Source organism: Gossypium raimondii, chromosome 12, assembly GCF_025698545.1.
Source record: "Gossypium raimondii isolate GPD5lz chromosome 12, ASM2569854v1, whole genome shotgun sequence".
In the NCBI taxonomy this organism is placed as follows: Eukaryota; Viridiplantae; Streptophyta; class Magnoliopsida; order Malvales; family Malvaceae; genus Gossypium; species Gossypium raimondii.
In genome coordinates, this window is record NC_068576.1 from 2,011,886 (window position 1) to 2,027,777 (window position 15,892).

Genomic DNA, 15,892 nt, shown 5'->3' on the forward strand with positions numbered 1-15,892 from the left:
ATGAATGTGCGCATCTGGCGCAATTTGTGCAGGGATTGGGAGATGATAGACCGGTGGGGATATCACCGTAAAGCATGGGCAGCAAAGGTGTAACTGAATGCTGATTTTTAGCTAAGGAAAAAGGTAAGCGAGCAGTGGCTTCTGAGCCTAGACATAATAGTGAGGGGAGTAATGCCCATGCGAGCTTCGTACTACCTCTATCTTTGGGAGCCGAAATGACAAATGTATTACGACTTGCTCCTTGGTATCCAATGGCCAGATGGATGGGGAGTCAATTTGGTTCTCTACTAAAAGGGTTACTTCCATCTTGAATCCTCAATGTCATACGATTATTGTGGTTGACGAGAATTTAGACCAGAATGTTCAGCGGGAGGAAGGATCTATGGAAGATAAAATAGGGGAGGAGGATGTGACATTGGTTGAATGTTCTGAGAATGATGTTAACATAATCAAATGGCGAGATGACCGGAAAGAGATCCCTTGTTGTGGGGTGTGCATGCGAGGAGGTGTTGCTTTAGTTATTGTACGTTCGACTATGGAAGGTATTGTTGAGCGATTGGAGACTACTGGGGAATGTGATAGTGCCGATGGTAATTTTACCTGGGACGGTGTTTAACAGCTGGGATCAGGGCCGTCAGAGAGATAGTAAGAATTATCAAGTTGTTGCTTATCTCTTTTCTCAATGTGCTTGTTATGGAGTTTAATATTCTTAGTTGGAATTGTAAAGGGGCTAGACATCCCCAATTTAACCGTATGCTACAAGAGTATCTGAAGATTCACAATCCAGCGGTAGTAGTGTTGCTTGAAACTAGGGTTAGTGGTTTGAGAGCGAACAAGGTTGTTATGAGTATCAATGACTGTTAGTTTAGCAGTTGACAGTTAGTATAGTTAGTTAAACGGTTAAGAAACAGTTATGAACTTTCTCTATTAAATGGGCATGTATCCTCTCTCCAAATCAATCAAGAAAGAAGTTTACTTCACGTTACTTTTATACTTCAACATGGTATCATGAGCAACAGGTTCATAATTTTTTTTCTCTTCTTCATGGCTTCTGATCCTGTACTTGGGGATGATACTCCTTGTCACTCTTCTATTTTTTGGGTAGATCCTTCGCGAGGTTCTGGAAGTGCTGTGTCACACACAATCCATTCCTTTTCTAAGCATGACACTATCAAGCTCACCGAGAGTAATTTTCTTTTCTGGAAACATCAAATCTTGCTCATTCTTGAGGCTATGATCTTGAAGGTTTTGTATAATGTACTGTTTCGGTTCCTTCCCTCATTGTTCCTGGTGTTGATGGTTATTTGGTTGATAACCCGTTGTTTCTTGCTCACAAGAAACAAGACAAATTTCTTGCGTCTTGGCTATTGTCTATAGTGTCAGATGAGATTCTAGTTCATCTCACGTCCGCAAAGAGTAGTTTTGACATTTGGTCCGCTATTGAAAAGCGATTTGGTGTGAAGTCTAGCATTAAGATTTCAAGAATGTGACATGATCTGTATTCCTTCAAGAAAGCCAGTCTTTCAATTAAAGAATATTTTTCAAAGGTAAAACGGCTGAGTGATAGCCTCATTGTTGCTGGAAGTGTTGTATTTGAGCAAGAACAGATCAACATTATCTTAGCTGGACTCTTGTCAGAATTTGAGTCTGTTCGTGTGATTGCTTCAGCTACACCGATGTCTCTAGATCTATTGACTGAGTTACTTCTTGACTGTGAAGCTCGACAGTTGGATATGTTGACTGAAGTTCCTATGCAAGCAAATGTAACCTCTTATTCCAAGAATTCTCATTCTTCCAAATCTACTGATGGTTCAAATAGTTATGGTTCAAGTTTTAGACAATGTCCTAGGGAACATGGTAGAGGCTGGTTTCGTGGTCGGAGTCGCAGCAATAGCAGGGGGTGGACACGTTCCAAACCACAGTGTCAGTTGTGTGGTAAGGTTGGGCATGTTGTTCAAACTTGCTATCATCGGTTTAATGAAAACTTCTCTGGTGTGGACACTAATGTCTCAAAAACTGTTAACTATCATTCTTATGAACAAAGTTCTTCTTCCTGTTGTAACTTTCATTCTCAAGCTCCTGCACAGGCCTCTCGATCTCCTACTACAGGTTCTTCTTTTTAGGCTTGGTATCCGGATTCTGGTGCCATGAACCATGTCACTCCAGACGTGGACAATCTCTCGTCCCCTTCGCCTTACACATGTATGGATAGGGTCTTTATAGGAAATGGTGAACGAGTCTCGATAGCTTATGTAGGCTCCTCATCGATGGTCTCTAGATCTAGATTGTTTCATCTTAGAAATGTACTTCATGTACCTACTGTTTGCGAAAATTTATTGTCTGTGGGTCAATTTGCTAAGGACAATTTGGTGTATTTCAAATTTCACCCCTATCTGTGCTTTGTGAAGGACATTCAGACAAGGAAGGTGCTCTTGGTGGGCCACATGCATAAAGGCCTCTATAGGTTTGACGTGTCTATAGCTGATTCTTTCAAGTCACCTGCTGCACCAAGGGTCAATTCTGTGAGTATGTGTAATACTTCGCGTATCTCAGTGCCTTTGTTGTGGCATCAACGGCTCGGGCATCCATGCAACGGTGTTCTCTCTAAAGTTTTACGAAGTTGTAATATTTCCTTCAAAAATAATTGTCTGCCGAGTGTTTGTTCTGCTTGCCAATTAGGCAAATCTCATAAACTTTCGTTTAGCACGTTTACAACAGTGTATTTTGTCCCATTTGAGCTTGTTGTGTCTGACGTTTGGGGACCAACTCATGAGAAATCAAATGGATTTTCTTACTATGTGTCCTTTGTAGATATGTACAGCCGATATACGTAGTTGTATTTTATCAAGGCTAAGTCTGAGGTATTGAACTGTTTTCTTCATTTTCAACGAATGGTTCAAGTTCAGTTTGGGTTCTCCATAAGTATGGTTCAAACAGATTGGGGGTGAATATCAGTCCCTATCTGCTGAGTTGTTCAAATGTGGCATTCAATATAGACTTACGTGTCATCATACCTCGGAGCAAAATGGTGTGGTTGAGAGGAGACATCGACAAGTGGTTGACATGGGGTTGACACTTCTAGCACATGCACCTCTTCCTTTGAAATTTTGGTCCTCTACTTTTTCCTATGCTGTACATATAGTCAATAAGTTACCCTCGTCTGCTTTTTAAGGTGCCAATCCTTATGAAATGTTTCATAAAAGTCCGCCTGACTACTCCTGCTTGAGCATTTTTGGTTGTGCCTGCTTCCTTTATTTGCAACCATACAATAAACACAAGCTACAATTTAGGTCTAAGTGCTGTGTGTTTCTTGGCATTGAGGCTAATCATAAAGGGTATAGATGTCTTGATGACATTGGTCGTATATTTGTGTCTCGACATGTGGTTTTTGATGAGACTCATTTTTTATTTCAGCAACGCCCTCTTTTCAAGACTTTGGTTAATTGTCATCAGCAACCTTGTCAACAACCATACATTCCTCTTGTTGCACCTACAGTTCCCTCGAATACTATGGTGACTAGTTCTGACAACTTGAACCTTGTGCCTGATTTTACACCAAGTCACCCTATTCCAAATATATCAGCTCAGCCATCTGACTCTTGTGATGAACAATGTGAGTCTTGCCTATAGTTCAATCTGATTCTCCAGTCCGGGCTACTGAGAATGTTCATCCTATACAAACCCGATCTAAGTCTGGCATCTACAGGCCTAAGGTGCTTACTTCAGTTGTGACAACTAGGGAGCCAATCTCTATAGAAGAAGCCTTTCAGAGTTCTGAGTAGACAACAGCTGCACAAGCTGAGTATCGGGCTTTGATTTCAAATAACACCTGGGACCTTGTACCATTACCTGAAGGTAGAAAGACGGTCGGATACAAATGGATATTCAAGGTTAAAAGGAATGCTGATGGCTCGGTTGCACGGTACAAGGGCCGTTTAGTAGTTAAGGGATATCTTCAAGAAGCTGACATTGACTTCCACGAGACGTTTAACCCTGTTGTGAAAGCTACTAAAATTTGAGTGGTCTTGACACTTGCCGTGTCTTTGAAATGGTCTCTCCGTCAGATTGATGTTAATAATGCATTCTTAAATGGTGATTTAAGTGAAGAAATATATATGGTACAACCACCAGGTTTTGAACAACAATGCGGTAATGGCCAGCAGCTGGTATGCAGGTTGAGGAAAGCTTTGTACGGGCTCAAGCAAGCCCCTCGAGCTTGGTTCCACAAGTTAAGGGAGTTCTTACTTGGAAATCAGTTTGAAACTTCAATGGCAGACAATTCCCTCTTTATTCATAAAGTTAGGAATTATTTGATGTATGTCCTCGTCTATGTTGATGACATCGTGGTTACTGGTTCTAATTCGAGAGCTGTAGATCATTTTATTACACGTCTCAACCACCAGTTTTCTCTAAAAGATTTGGGGAGGTTAAACTACTTTCTAGGTATTGAAGGAACTGATACGAGCCAAGGAGGTGACACTCAAGGGGTTGTTTTTCCTAGTGGTCCAATTACTCGAAGCAAGGCACGACAATTAAAATTAAAGATGAATGCTTTTGTCCAAGACTTTGTTGCTACAAATTTAATTCATCCTGTTCGTGACATTGACAAATACGAGAATGCAATTCACTGGACCAATCTTGGAATAGTGAAAGCCCATAAATTGGTGGATTAATCTTTTATGTATATTATTATTATTATTTACTTAATTCTCATTGGTTGGGACACATCATTTATGAGTTAAGTAATTTTATTGGTTAGGTTATTATTTATTTATTTTCTTAGATAATTTTAAAGAGTTTTATTAGGATTCAATTACTCTTTAAAGAGTTTTTATTAGGATTCAATTACTCTTGAAAGAGTTTTATTAGGATTCAATTACTCTTGTAATTTGCCTATAAATAGGCTTGTTTTCTACACATTGAGGGAGAATAAAAGAAGAGTATTTGTTTTCTTTCAAATTTGTGTGAGGCAAATTTTTGGGAGTAGAGTGATTCTTCTCTTGCTATTTAGTTTGGAGTTTGTTACTTTGAGGTATTTGAGTTGCAAATATTCAAATTTCTTTCCGTTCATCGGTGTTTCTAGAGGTTCTTCTTCTAGGGGTTTCGTGAGGAGCCGCTCAATCATTGGCGTTTTGGTTACAAGTTAACCAAGGATTTCATAGGTAAATCTATCCTTTTATTTATTTATTTATTTATTTATTATTTAACTAATTTTATTTATTCTCGTTTTATTTCTAATTTGTGTTTCTCTTGTGTCTAGATCCGGTTTCGTATCGGTTGGTATCGATTTGAGCCATTCGATTGTTATTTTCGGCTAAAATCAAATCCAAACGAGTCAAAATACCTAAAACACTTTTCATCGGTTTCTTGATTCTCTTTTTTGTGAAGTTTGTGTTTATTCTCCTCTTATTCTTTAAAAAAACAAAAAGCCAAAAAAAGTGAGTAAAAGCAAAAAAAAAGCAAAAAGCAAAAAGCGCAAAAAAAAGTTGCCTACCTTTCATACGTAGGTTTCTTCTTTTCCTATTATTGTTATTATTTTTATTTTATTTTTCCCAAAATTGAATTTTTCCCCTTCTTTCTTGACTCAAGTATAATTAAAGCTTCAATTTTAAAAATCTTAAGACACCAAACGTTTCGATTTTTTGTTTTCCTTTAAATTGGGTAGAGTTTTCTTAAGTTTTCTTCTTATTAAAGCTTTTCTTTGACTCTAGAGTTAGGGATCGTTGCAGGTCTACGTTTTTTTTTGTTTCTCTTACGTTTTCTAACACTTTGTTTCTTCTTGTGTTAACAGATATTAAAGGCACGCACAATTTCTTCATCCATGTAGCCTCCATTATAAATTGCTTCGTCAAGTTTATTGGCCTATTAAAGCAATTAGGATCTTCATTGTTTCTTTGAAGTTTGCACCTCCATTATTTGATCTTGATTAGTAACCCTCTCCAAACATATTTACAAGTTTTGAATCATTCAGAGAGTTATTCTTTTGAGAGCTAACGAGTGAGGTTATTATTATTTTTTCTTGTTCCTGTTTGTGTGATTTTTTCACAGATACCATGCCGATCACTAGATCCCAAACTAGTAAAAATGAAGAGGATGAGCAAAAAAGAGATAACATTTTCCACACGAGATGTTTGATTGGTGGACAACCTAGTTCATTGATCATCGATAGTGGAAGTTGCACCAATGTGGTGAGTTCTTCCCTTGTTGAGAAACTTGACCTACCTTGTGTGAAGCATCCAAGGCCATACCGCTTACAATGGCTGAATGATAGTGGGGAGGTAAAATTATCTAAACAATGCTTAGTTTCATTTTCTATTGGTAGATACTCTGATAAAGTTTTGTGTGATGTTGTTCCAATGCAAGCTGGGCACATATTACTTGGACGGCCATGGCAGTTTGATCGACGAGTAAATCATGATGGTTTCCTTAACCAATATACTTTTGTGTTCCTTGGAAAGAAGTTTACTTTGGCTCCACTTCCTCCTCAAGAAGTCTACAATGATCAACTCAAACTTGCTAGTGAGATGGGTAAGGGAAGTGAGGTAAAATCATTGAAAAAGGCTGAGAGTAAAGAGGCCCTTAGTGTTAAAAGCCAACTTAAAGGCCCAACATTGGTGAGTGATTGCACACACAAGTCACGAGATGAGAAAGTGAGTTTATTCGCTAGGTTTCGAGATATCAAATTTGCTCTTTGTACAAAACAAACATTTGTAATTATTAGGTTTAAGGAAAACTTTATTTTGACTAACCTTAATACACATTTGCCTAGTTGTTTTGTTGATCTTTTGCAGGATTTTGAGGATGTATTTCCTTCTGAAATGCCTAAGGGATTACCTCCTTTACGAGGGATTGAACATCAAATTGACTTTGTGCCTGGTTCGAGTATTCCGAATAGACCAGTCTATCGAAGCAATCCTGAAGAAACTAAGGAGTTGCAAAGGCAAGTTGAAGATCTCTTAGAGAAAGGGTTAATTCGTGAGAGTCTAAGCCCTTGTGCGGTCCCTGTACTTCTCGTCCCAAAAAAAGATGGTTCTTGGAGAATATGTATTGATTGTCGTGCTGTCAACAAGATTACGGTAAAGTATCGATATCCAATTCCTCGATTAGATGATATGTTGGATGAGCTTAATGGTGCATGCATTTTCTCTAAAATTGACTTAAAAAGTGGTTACCATCAAATAAGAATGAAACAAGGTGATGAATGGAAAACTGCTTTTAAGACTAAGTATGGCCTATATGAGTGGTTAGTTATGCCATTTGGCTTAACTAATACTCCTAGCACATTCATGAGATTAATGAACCACATACTTAGACCTTTTTTAGGAAAATTTGTCGTTGTGTATTTTGATGACATACTGATTTATAGCAAAACTTTGAATGATCATGTTGGGCATGTTAAATTAGTATTGGATGTGTTAAGGCATGAACGACTCTTTGCTAATCTTGAAAAATGCACCTTTTGTATGGATAAGCTTATTTTTTTGGGTTTTGTGATAAGTTCTACAGGAATCCATGTGGATGAGGAGAAGGTAAAGGCAATTCAAGAATGGCCTATCCCTAAAACTGTTTCTGATGTAAGGTCTTTCATTGGGTTAGCCGGTTTCTACCGCAGGTTTGTTCGTAACTTTTCCACAATTGCTTCACCTTTGACTACACTTATTAAAAAGGATGTATCTTTTCATTAGACAGATAAGCAAGAATTAGCATTTAATGAACTTAAAGATAAATTGTGTAATGCTCCTATTCTTGTTTTACCTAATTTTGAAAAGACCTTTGAGATTGAATGTGATGCTTCTGGTGTAGGTATAGGTGCCGTCCTCATGCAAGATAGTAAACCAATAGCCTACTTTAGTGAGAAACTTGGTGGAGCACATTTGAACTATTCGACCTATGATAAAGAGTTGTATGCCTTGGTAAGGGCATTAGAAGTTTGGCAACATTACCTTTTACCAAAGGAGTTTGTGATTCACACTAACCATGAATCACTTAAGCACTTAAAGGGACAAGGTAAGTTGAACAAGCGACATGCGAGGTGGGTTGAATTTATTGAATCTTTTCCTTATGTTATAAGGTATAAGAAAGGTAAAGATAATATTGTGGCTGATGCTCTATCAAGGAGGTATACTTTACTTAGTACTTTGCATACTAAGTTATTAGGTTTTGAGTATCTCAAAGATTTATATGCAACTGATTCTGATTTTACAAGCATTTATGACGCATGTGAACATGGTGCATTTCACAAATTTTATAAGCATGATGGCTATCTTTTTCGAAATAATAGACTATGCTTACCAAAGTGTTCAATGCGAGAATTGTTGGTTCGAGAGGCTCATAGTGGTGGTCTTATGGGTCATTTTGAAGTCACTAAGACTTATGATGTTTTACATGAGCATTTTTATTGGCCTAACATGCGAAAACTTGTTGAAAAAATTTGCTCTACTTGCATTACTTGTAAATAAGCTAAATCCACTGTGATGCCTCATGGTCTATATACTCCTCTTCCTGTTCCTAGTTCACCTTGGACTGACATTTCAATGGATTTTGTAATAGGTTTACCGAGGACAAAGCGTGGATGAGATAGCATCTTTGTGGTTGTGGATCGATTTTCTAAAATGGCTCATTTCATTCCATGCCATAAGACTGATGATGCAACCCATGTTGCCGATCTATTTTTCCGTGAAGTTGTGAGATTACATGGAATCCCTAGGACTATCGTTTCCGATAGAGATGCAAAATTTCTTAGTCACTTTTGGAAGGTGTTATGGGGTAAGTTAGGTACTAAACTACTTTTCTCTACTACATGCCACCCTCAAACTGATGGTCAAACCGAGGTGGTAAATCGAGTTTTGGGATCTTTGCTTAGAGCCATAATAGGTAAGAATGTTAAATCTTGGGAAGAATGGATACCCTATGTTGAGTTTGCTTATAATCGTTCTGTTCATTCTTCCACAGGTTTTACTCCTTTTGAGATTGTATATGGCTTTAATCCACTTACTGTTTTAGATTTGCTTCCTTTACCTTTGAATGAGATTGCTAATTTAGATGGTGAAAGGAAAGCTGATTTAGTGAAAGAGATCCATGAGAAGGCTCGTAAAGCCATTGAGAAAAAGAATGAGTCTAATGCACATCGAGCTAATAAAGGGCGAAAGCAAGTCTTGTTTGAACTTGGAGATTGGGTATGGGTGTATATGAGGAAGGAACAATTTCCTTCTAAGAGAAAGAATAAACTTGATGCACGAGGAGATGGACCATTCCAAGTACTCGAGAAAATAAATGACAATGCTTATCGCATTGATCTTCCTGGTGAGTATAGTGTTAGTGCTACTTTCAATGTTTCTGATCTTTCTCCTTTTGAATTTGATGCGTGTTCGATTCGAGGACTAATCTTCTTGAAGAGGGAGAATGATACGAGCCAAGGAGGTGACACTCAATGGGTTGTTTTTCCTAGTGGTCCAATTACTCAAGCAAGGCACGACAATTAAAATTAAAGATGAATGCTTTTGTCCAAGACTTTGTTGCTACAAATTTAATTCATCCTGCTCGTGACATTGACAAATACGAGAATGCAATTCAACGGACCAATCTTGGAATAGTGAAAGCCCATAAATTGGTGGATTAATCTTTTATGTATATTATTATTATTATTTACTTAATTCTCATTGGTTGGGACACATCATTTATGAGTTAAGTAATTTTATTGGTTAGGTTATTATTTATTTATTTTCTTAGATAATTTTAAAGAGTTTTATTAGGATTCAATTACTCTTTAAAGAGTTTTTATTAGGATTCAATTACTCTTGAAAGAGTTTTATTAGGATTCAATTACTCTTGTAATTTGCCTATAAATAGGCTTGTTTTCTACACATTGAGGGGAGAATAAAAAGAAGAGTATTTGTTTTCTTTCAAATTTGTGTGAGGCAAATTTTTGGGAGTAGAGTGATTCTTCTCTTGCTATTTAGTTTGGAGTTTGTTACTTTCGAAGGTATTTCGGAGTTGCAAATATTCAAATTTCTTTCCCGTTCATCGGTGTTTCTAGAGGTTCTTCTTCTAGGGGTTTCGTAGGGAGCCGCTCAATCATTGGTGTTTTTGGTTACAAGTTAACCAAGGGTTCCATAGGGCAAATCTATCCTTTTTATTTATTTATTATTTAACTAATTTTATTTATTCTCGTTTTATTTCTAATTTGTGTTTCTCTTGTGTCTAGATCCGGATTTCCGTATCAGTAACTCCCACCGCAAATGGACTCATGCTAAATCAGAAGAAATACATACTGGATCTTCTTAAGAAAACATCGATGGAAAAGTCAAATTACTCTCCCACACCAATAGTCTCCACTTGTTGTTTGTCCGCTCGTGAAAGAAGCATGGTTGAAGATGAGAGTTTCTTCAGGAGCATCGTAGGTACTCTCCAGTACATAGTGATTATCAGACCAGACATTGCATTTTCTGTAAACAAAGTCTGTCAGTTCATGCATAGACCACTCGATACACACTTTAAAGTTGTAAAAAGGATTTTGAGGTATTTACAAAGCACCTTAGATTATGGTCTTCATTTCCATCGTACATCTAAGTTTGTGCTTGAAGGTTACTCGGATTCCAGCTGGGTATCTGACATCGATGATCGAAGATCCACATCGGGTTACTGTGTTTTTTAGGGAGGAAATCTGGTTTCGTGGAGCTCTAGGAAGCAATCTGTTGTCTCCAGCTCTACAGCCGAAGCAGAATACAGGAGTTTGGCAAACGCCACTACGGAAATAGTCTGGCTTCAGTCATTGTTAACTGAGCTATGTGTCTTTACTCAGAGGAAATATTTGGTCTGTGTGATAGCTCCGCTGCAGTTACTGTTGCCGGCAACCTAGTCATGCACTCAAAATTCAAGCATGTGGAACTAGACATATTCTTTGCAAGAGAGAAAGTAGCAGCAGGAATAATTCAAGTTGGACATGTGTCGAGTCTGAATCAGGTTGCTGATTTGTTAACAAAACCATTGGCTGCACTTATGTTTAACAAGTTCAGACAGCAGCTGCAGGTGGCTCCAAATGAAGAACAAGTCAGTCAAAGGAAAGGAAGTCAGGACAACAAGGGAAATGTTATGAGTATCAAGGACTGTTAGTTTAGCAGTTGACAGTTAGTATAGTTAGTTAAACTGTTTAGAAACGGTTATGAACTTTCTCTATTAAATGGGCATGTATCTTCTTTCCAAATCAATCAAGAAAGAAGTTTATTTCACGTTACTTCTATACTTCAACAAAGGTGATTAAGAAATCCAGCTTTAATTGGTCTCATAGAGTGGAAGCTAAAGGTTTTTCTAGTGGGATTTGGATTCATTGGGATGAATCAGTGCGCGTCGAGGTTCTATGTAATCATAGCCAGTTTGTGCATTTTGCAATAGTTTCGAATTCGTTGCAGCAACGAGTTTTATGTACTGCAGTTTATGGTAGTTCAAATAACTGGAAATAGAGATCCCTGTGGACGGAACTGAATGCAGTAGCACAGGGTATAGTTAAACCATGGGTACTTTTGGGTGATTTTAATGCTTTGTTGCATACAGATGAGAAACAGGGTGGGTTGGTGAGGCGTATGGCAACTTGCAAACGCTTTCAAACCTTTCTATTTGACAACAATATTAAGGATTTGGGGTTCAAAGGACTTAAATTTACATGGTGTCAAGGTCGGGTTCACGAGCTGCTCAATCGAGTTCTTTATAATGCATCATGGGAACGACGATATCAGTTTTCTTCTGTGTATCATCTCCAGCACATTAAATTTGATCATTGGCCTCTTCTCTTTGTGTTGAATGACTCTAGTCGACCTAGTGGGACTAAGACGTTTAAGTTTCTTTTTTCTAGTTGGTTATTTCACAGTGGCTTGATACGTTGGTTAAGATGTGTTGGGATGACAATTGCTCACTTGTTGAATTGGTCCAATAGTTTGTGGTTGATGCGTCGGATTAGAATGAGAAAGTTTTTGGTAGTATTGGTAGGCGAAAAAGGGAATTGATGGCTCGATTACGAGGTTTGCAAGCAGCTAGGATGCTTATAGGATGCTGGGATCTATGTTGCTATTGTTTTGGAGAGTTGGAGGCGAATGGGGACTGGAAATTTACGATGGCGCTGTCTGGAGCTAGGATGGGTGAAGACGAATGTTGATGGGGTTGTGTCGGAAAGAACTTGTCAGGCGATGACTGGGGGCTGTTCCAGAACTATTATGGGAGCTGGGATGTCGGGTTCTCCAAGAAGATTGGAATCACGTCGGTGCTCCACTCGGAGCTGTGGGCGGTGTTAGATGGATTAAAGGTGCCTTGGGCTAAGGGATTTTGATAGGTGGTTATGGAGAGTGATAATATTGAGGCCTTACAATTACTATGCCGAGGATCGAGAGGGGAACATGTATGCTTGCTTGTTCGATAGATTAGGGGGATGCTTTAGTGACACTGGACTATCAAGCTAGAGAATGTGCCGAAAGCTTGTAATATTGCTGCAAATTTTATGGCTAAGTGGGTACAGGGTACTGGTGATGGTTTGCACTTAGTGAAGAGACCGTCGGAGAGCTGTTGGAGGTCGTTGCTTTCTGACGTAGTCATGGCTGTCGGAGTTGATATAGTTGAATAGTAGAATTTTAGAGTTTTCCCAATATTTTAGGCGGCTCGATTACAAATAATTGATTATTAAGATCTAAAACATCTATTCAACAAAAAAATTCACGATAAAAACACGTGTGACTTTGAAACTTTTTCATATACCCATTGGTTTCTCTATCGAAACCCTTAATGTTGTCCTAAGGTAAGAAGCAGCACACCACCAATCACCGTCCCAAATCCTTTTTGTTAGTGAGTGGCATAAAACGGTAAATTTGATCATGAATCAAGGGCCTTATCTCAAGCCTCTCATCTCCTTCCATCCTCCCCAACCTGCTTCCATTCCGTCTCAATCGCTTCACCTTAATTAATTATTTATTAAGCCCAGAATTTCACTTTAAATTTTGTTTCATTATAAATTATTGTTTTTTTTAATTCTTTAACCTTAGTTTTAATTTCTCTTCCTGAGTTTCTCTATATATTTAATTATATAATATTCTGTTGCATTTCTTGTTTTTATTTTTCCCCTTTTGGGGGAGATTTTGTGGTAATTTGTAATGTTAAACGAATGGCGAATTCGAATCACCAGCGAACGCCAATGTACGGTTCAGGTGCCGCGAACATGCAACGGAACATTGACGAAGAAGAAGACGATGACGTTCCAGGCGGAGCCGGAGGAGGAGGGGAAGAGTCCGTGGATAACCCTCAGATTGGATTTCAAGAAAACGGTGCCGTTGTTGCGGTTATGAATAATGGCATGGACGAAGCTTCTCATGCCCACGTTTATGGTCAAGGATCTGATTCAACCTCTGCTCCTGGTAATGGTGGTGCTGATCAGCTCACTCTATCGTTTCAAGGGGAGGTTTATGTCTTTGATTCCGTTTCTCCTGACAAGGTTCGTTTTCCTTTTCATCTGGGCCTTTTAGTTTTGAATTTGATTCGTATGTTTGTTTTTTAAATGTTGAATTTTTTATTAAAATTGTTCACTTGTTGCATCTGGTTTTAGGCTGATTGGATGGATTTAATAATTTTTTTGTTAGTTTGGTGAATTATGTGGTGGCCTATCCTGTTTTAATGCTAATTTAGCTGATGACTCATTGGTTTTTGCATCTATATTCTCGTTTATACAGTCAATTACTGAATTGCTTTGTTTCTAAATAATGTCGTGGGTTATGCAAGAAAGATCCTCTCTTTTCTCCTCAATTGAAGTGGATGCTATTAGGGCTTAAAGTTTCAAATATGAAGTAAGAAAAGGGAAGTCATGATTTGTGGTGCTTGATATTTTCAGGTACAGGCGGTGTTGTTACTTCTAGGTGGATATGAAATCCCTTCAGGCATTCCTGCAATGGGGACAGTGTCTGTTACTCAAAGGGTGCGCGTTAGATCAATCATCCTATCTATCTTGTGATTAGTTCTTTTAAGAGGATTCTGTTTTTGTTCCTTTTCTTTTTTTTAACATCTTTAATGGCATTCTCCTAGGGCTTAAGTGACTTTCCTGGGAGGTCAATTCAGCCACAGAGAGCTGCTTCTTTAAACCGGTTCCGGGAGAAGAGAAAAGAGCGGTGCTTTGAGAAGAAAATCCGCTATACTGTGCGGAAAGAAGTGGCCCTCAGGTATTTCAACAATTGGTTTCACCTCTTTTTCCACATTCTTCTTTCTTCAAGACAAGATTGTTCTTCAAGTCGCTTGCTAACATTCTAGGTGTGGTTTGTTAGGATGCAACGTAAGAAGGGTCAATTCACATCATCCAAGGCAATTTCTGAAGAAGTAGCCTCAGCCTCTTCAGGATGGAGTGGAACACCAGGTTCTGGGCAAGATGAGAATATTCAAGAAGTTTTGTGAGTAGCTTCTCCCAATGATCAAATGATGTTGTTTTTAAAAGAAATTATCATTGGATTGATATCACCCCTCAGTTGAAGTTGTAGTTTTCACTTCAGCTATCATTTGTTATGTTCCTATAGATTCTCTCCTTTATTTTGCATGTTTTTTCTGTGTAGATGTACACACTGTGGAATCAGCTCTAAGAAAACTCCTATGATGCGTCGTGGACCTGCTGGTCCAAGGACTCTTTGCAATGCATGTGGACTCAAGTGGGCAAATAAGGTTTGTCTAAACCAGGAAAGAGTTGTTCATAAGTCTATTCCCCATTTAATTGCATGTAGATTGTGAACTCAAGAGAGAGTACTATAAGATGATTGACAATCTTCTTTGTTGATAATGCGTTCTTTGCAATTCTAATGATATTTAATCACACAAATTTATGATTAGTCCTTCTGATTGTCAGAGAGGTGTATATTAAGAGTTTGGCAAGATTATAACCTTAATATTCAGTTCTATACTTCCAGTTGATTTGTTTCTGGCACCACTTAAACTTAATTTGTTTGATGACTCAGAAGTAAACATATCCTTTAAGCAATACATCATGTCTTCTGCATTCTAGTAACTTGCGGAGGATGATTCATGATTCTTATAATCTTCAATAATTGCTTGTAATTCTTTGGTCATTCACTTGGGAAGTTCTCATTTGCAGGGTGTTTTGAGAGACCTTTCAAAGGTTTCTACAGTAGCAATCCCGGATCCAACTGTAAAGACTGCTGAGCAGGTTTTGCTAGCTCAGAATAACAGTATTGATGATTGTTATTTATTACCTTTTTTCATTGTGATAAAATCCTGAATGCCCCTTGAATCTGATTACATTGTTACTCCTTGGGTGTTTATCAGAGTGATGCTGAAGCTAACGAGTCAGAGGCTGTAACTGTAACTCCAGATGTTGTATCTTCATCTAATGGGGATAACTCCACTGTCACTGCTGAAAGATGATTAACAAGATCCTTCTGCTGTGGTGAGTGCTATGTAACTTGATGTTTAAGGGGCACATGTCGAACTTTGTTGTAATAATTGAGTTCGTTTGACAACTGTATATATGGTTCATTGCCGATCATTATGTAACTGCAGAATTGCGAAATACAGCCTACATGGTGTCTGTAGGAAGATTAGAAATGATTTCTTCCTTCAATATGCGTCGAAACCAGAGCTTGTTTTGACAAATTCCTTTCCTTTCCTTGTAAAAAAGTGGAAATATTAAGATAAGCTTGAACACAAGCAGCTGGGAAAAGAGGCACATTCATTTCGCCACTGAATGTCCCAAGTCTTGAGGCTGCAATTCCTAAAGAATGTCTGCTTAGCTACTTTCTTATTATTCTCAGTTCTGCCTCCTGATTGTTCTGTTGTGTCGTGTGTTTTGTCTGTACACTTTTGTACGTTTGGCAATACATGCACTGGATGTGTTGTATATGTGTTGGTTGTGATTTCGTAT

The 15,892-nt window shown here is 38.2% G+C and overlaps 2 protein-coding genes across 4 annotated transcripts; both read left to right on the top strand.

Moving 5' to 3' along the window:
* The first annotated feature begins 5,811 nt into the window (after positions 1–5,811).
* On the top strand, positions 5,812–8,126 carry LOC128035591 (uncharacterized). Its single transcript, XM_052625786.1, has 3 exons — positions 5,812–7,076; positions 7,499–7,612; positions 7,804–8,126. The coding sequence occupies exons 1-2, from the start codon at positions 6,054–6,056 to the stop codon at positions 7,520–7,522; spliced, it is 1,047 nt and encodes a 348-aa protein (XP_052481746.1). The 5' UTR covers positions 5,812–6,053; the 3' UTR covers positions 7,523–7,612; positions 7,804–8,126.
* Positions 8,127–12,748: 4,622 nt separating this feature from the next.
* On the top strand, positions 12,749–15,870 carry LOC105762740 (GATA transcription factor 24). 3 transcript variants are annotated; one of them, XM_012580609.2, is made up of 8 exons: positions 12,751–13,471; positions 13,865–13,948; positions 14,056–14,189; positions 14,292–14,414; positions 14,574–14,679; positions 15,107–15,178; positions 15,298–15,418; positions 15,532–15,870. In XM_012580609.2, the coding sequence occupies exons 1-7, from the start codon at positions 13,145–13,147 to the stop codon at positions 15,394–15,396; spliced, it is 945 nt and encodes a 314-aa protein (XP_012436063.1). In that variant the 5' UTR covers positions 12,751–13,144; the 3' UTR covers positions 15,397–15,418; positions 15,532–15,870. The 3 variants fall into 3 exon arrangements, with proteins under 3 accessions (XP_012436064.1, XP_012436063.1, XP_012436062.1); XM_012580610.2 differs by having other exon boundaries at positions 12,749–13,471; positions 15,107–15,200; positions 15,298–15,870; XM_012580608.2 differs by having other exon boundaries at positions 12,752–13,471; positions 15,298–15,870.
* Positions 15,871–15,892: the final 22 nt, after the last annotated feature.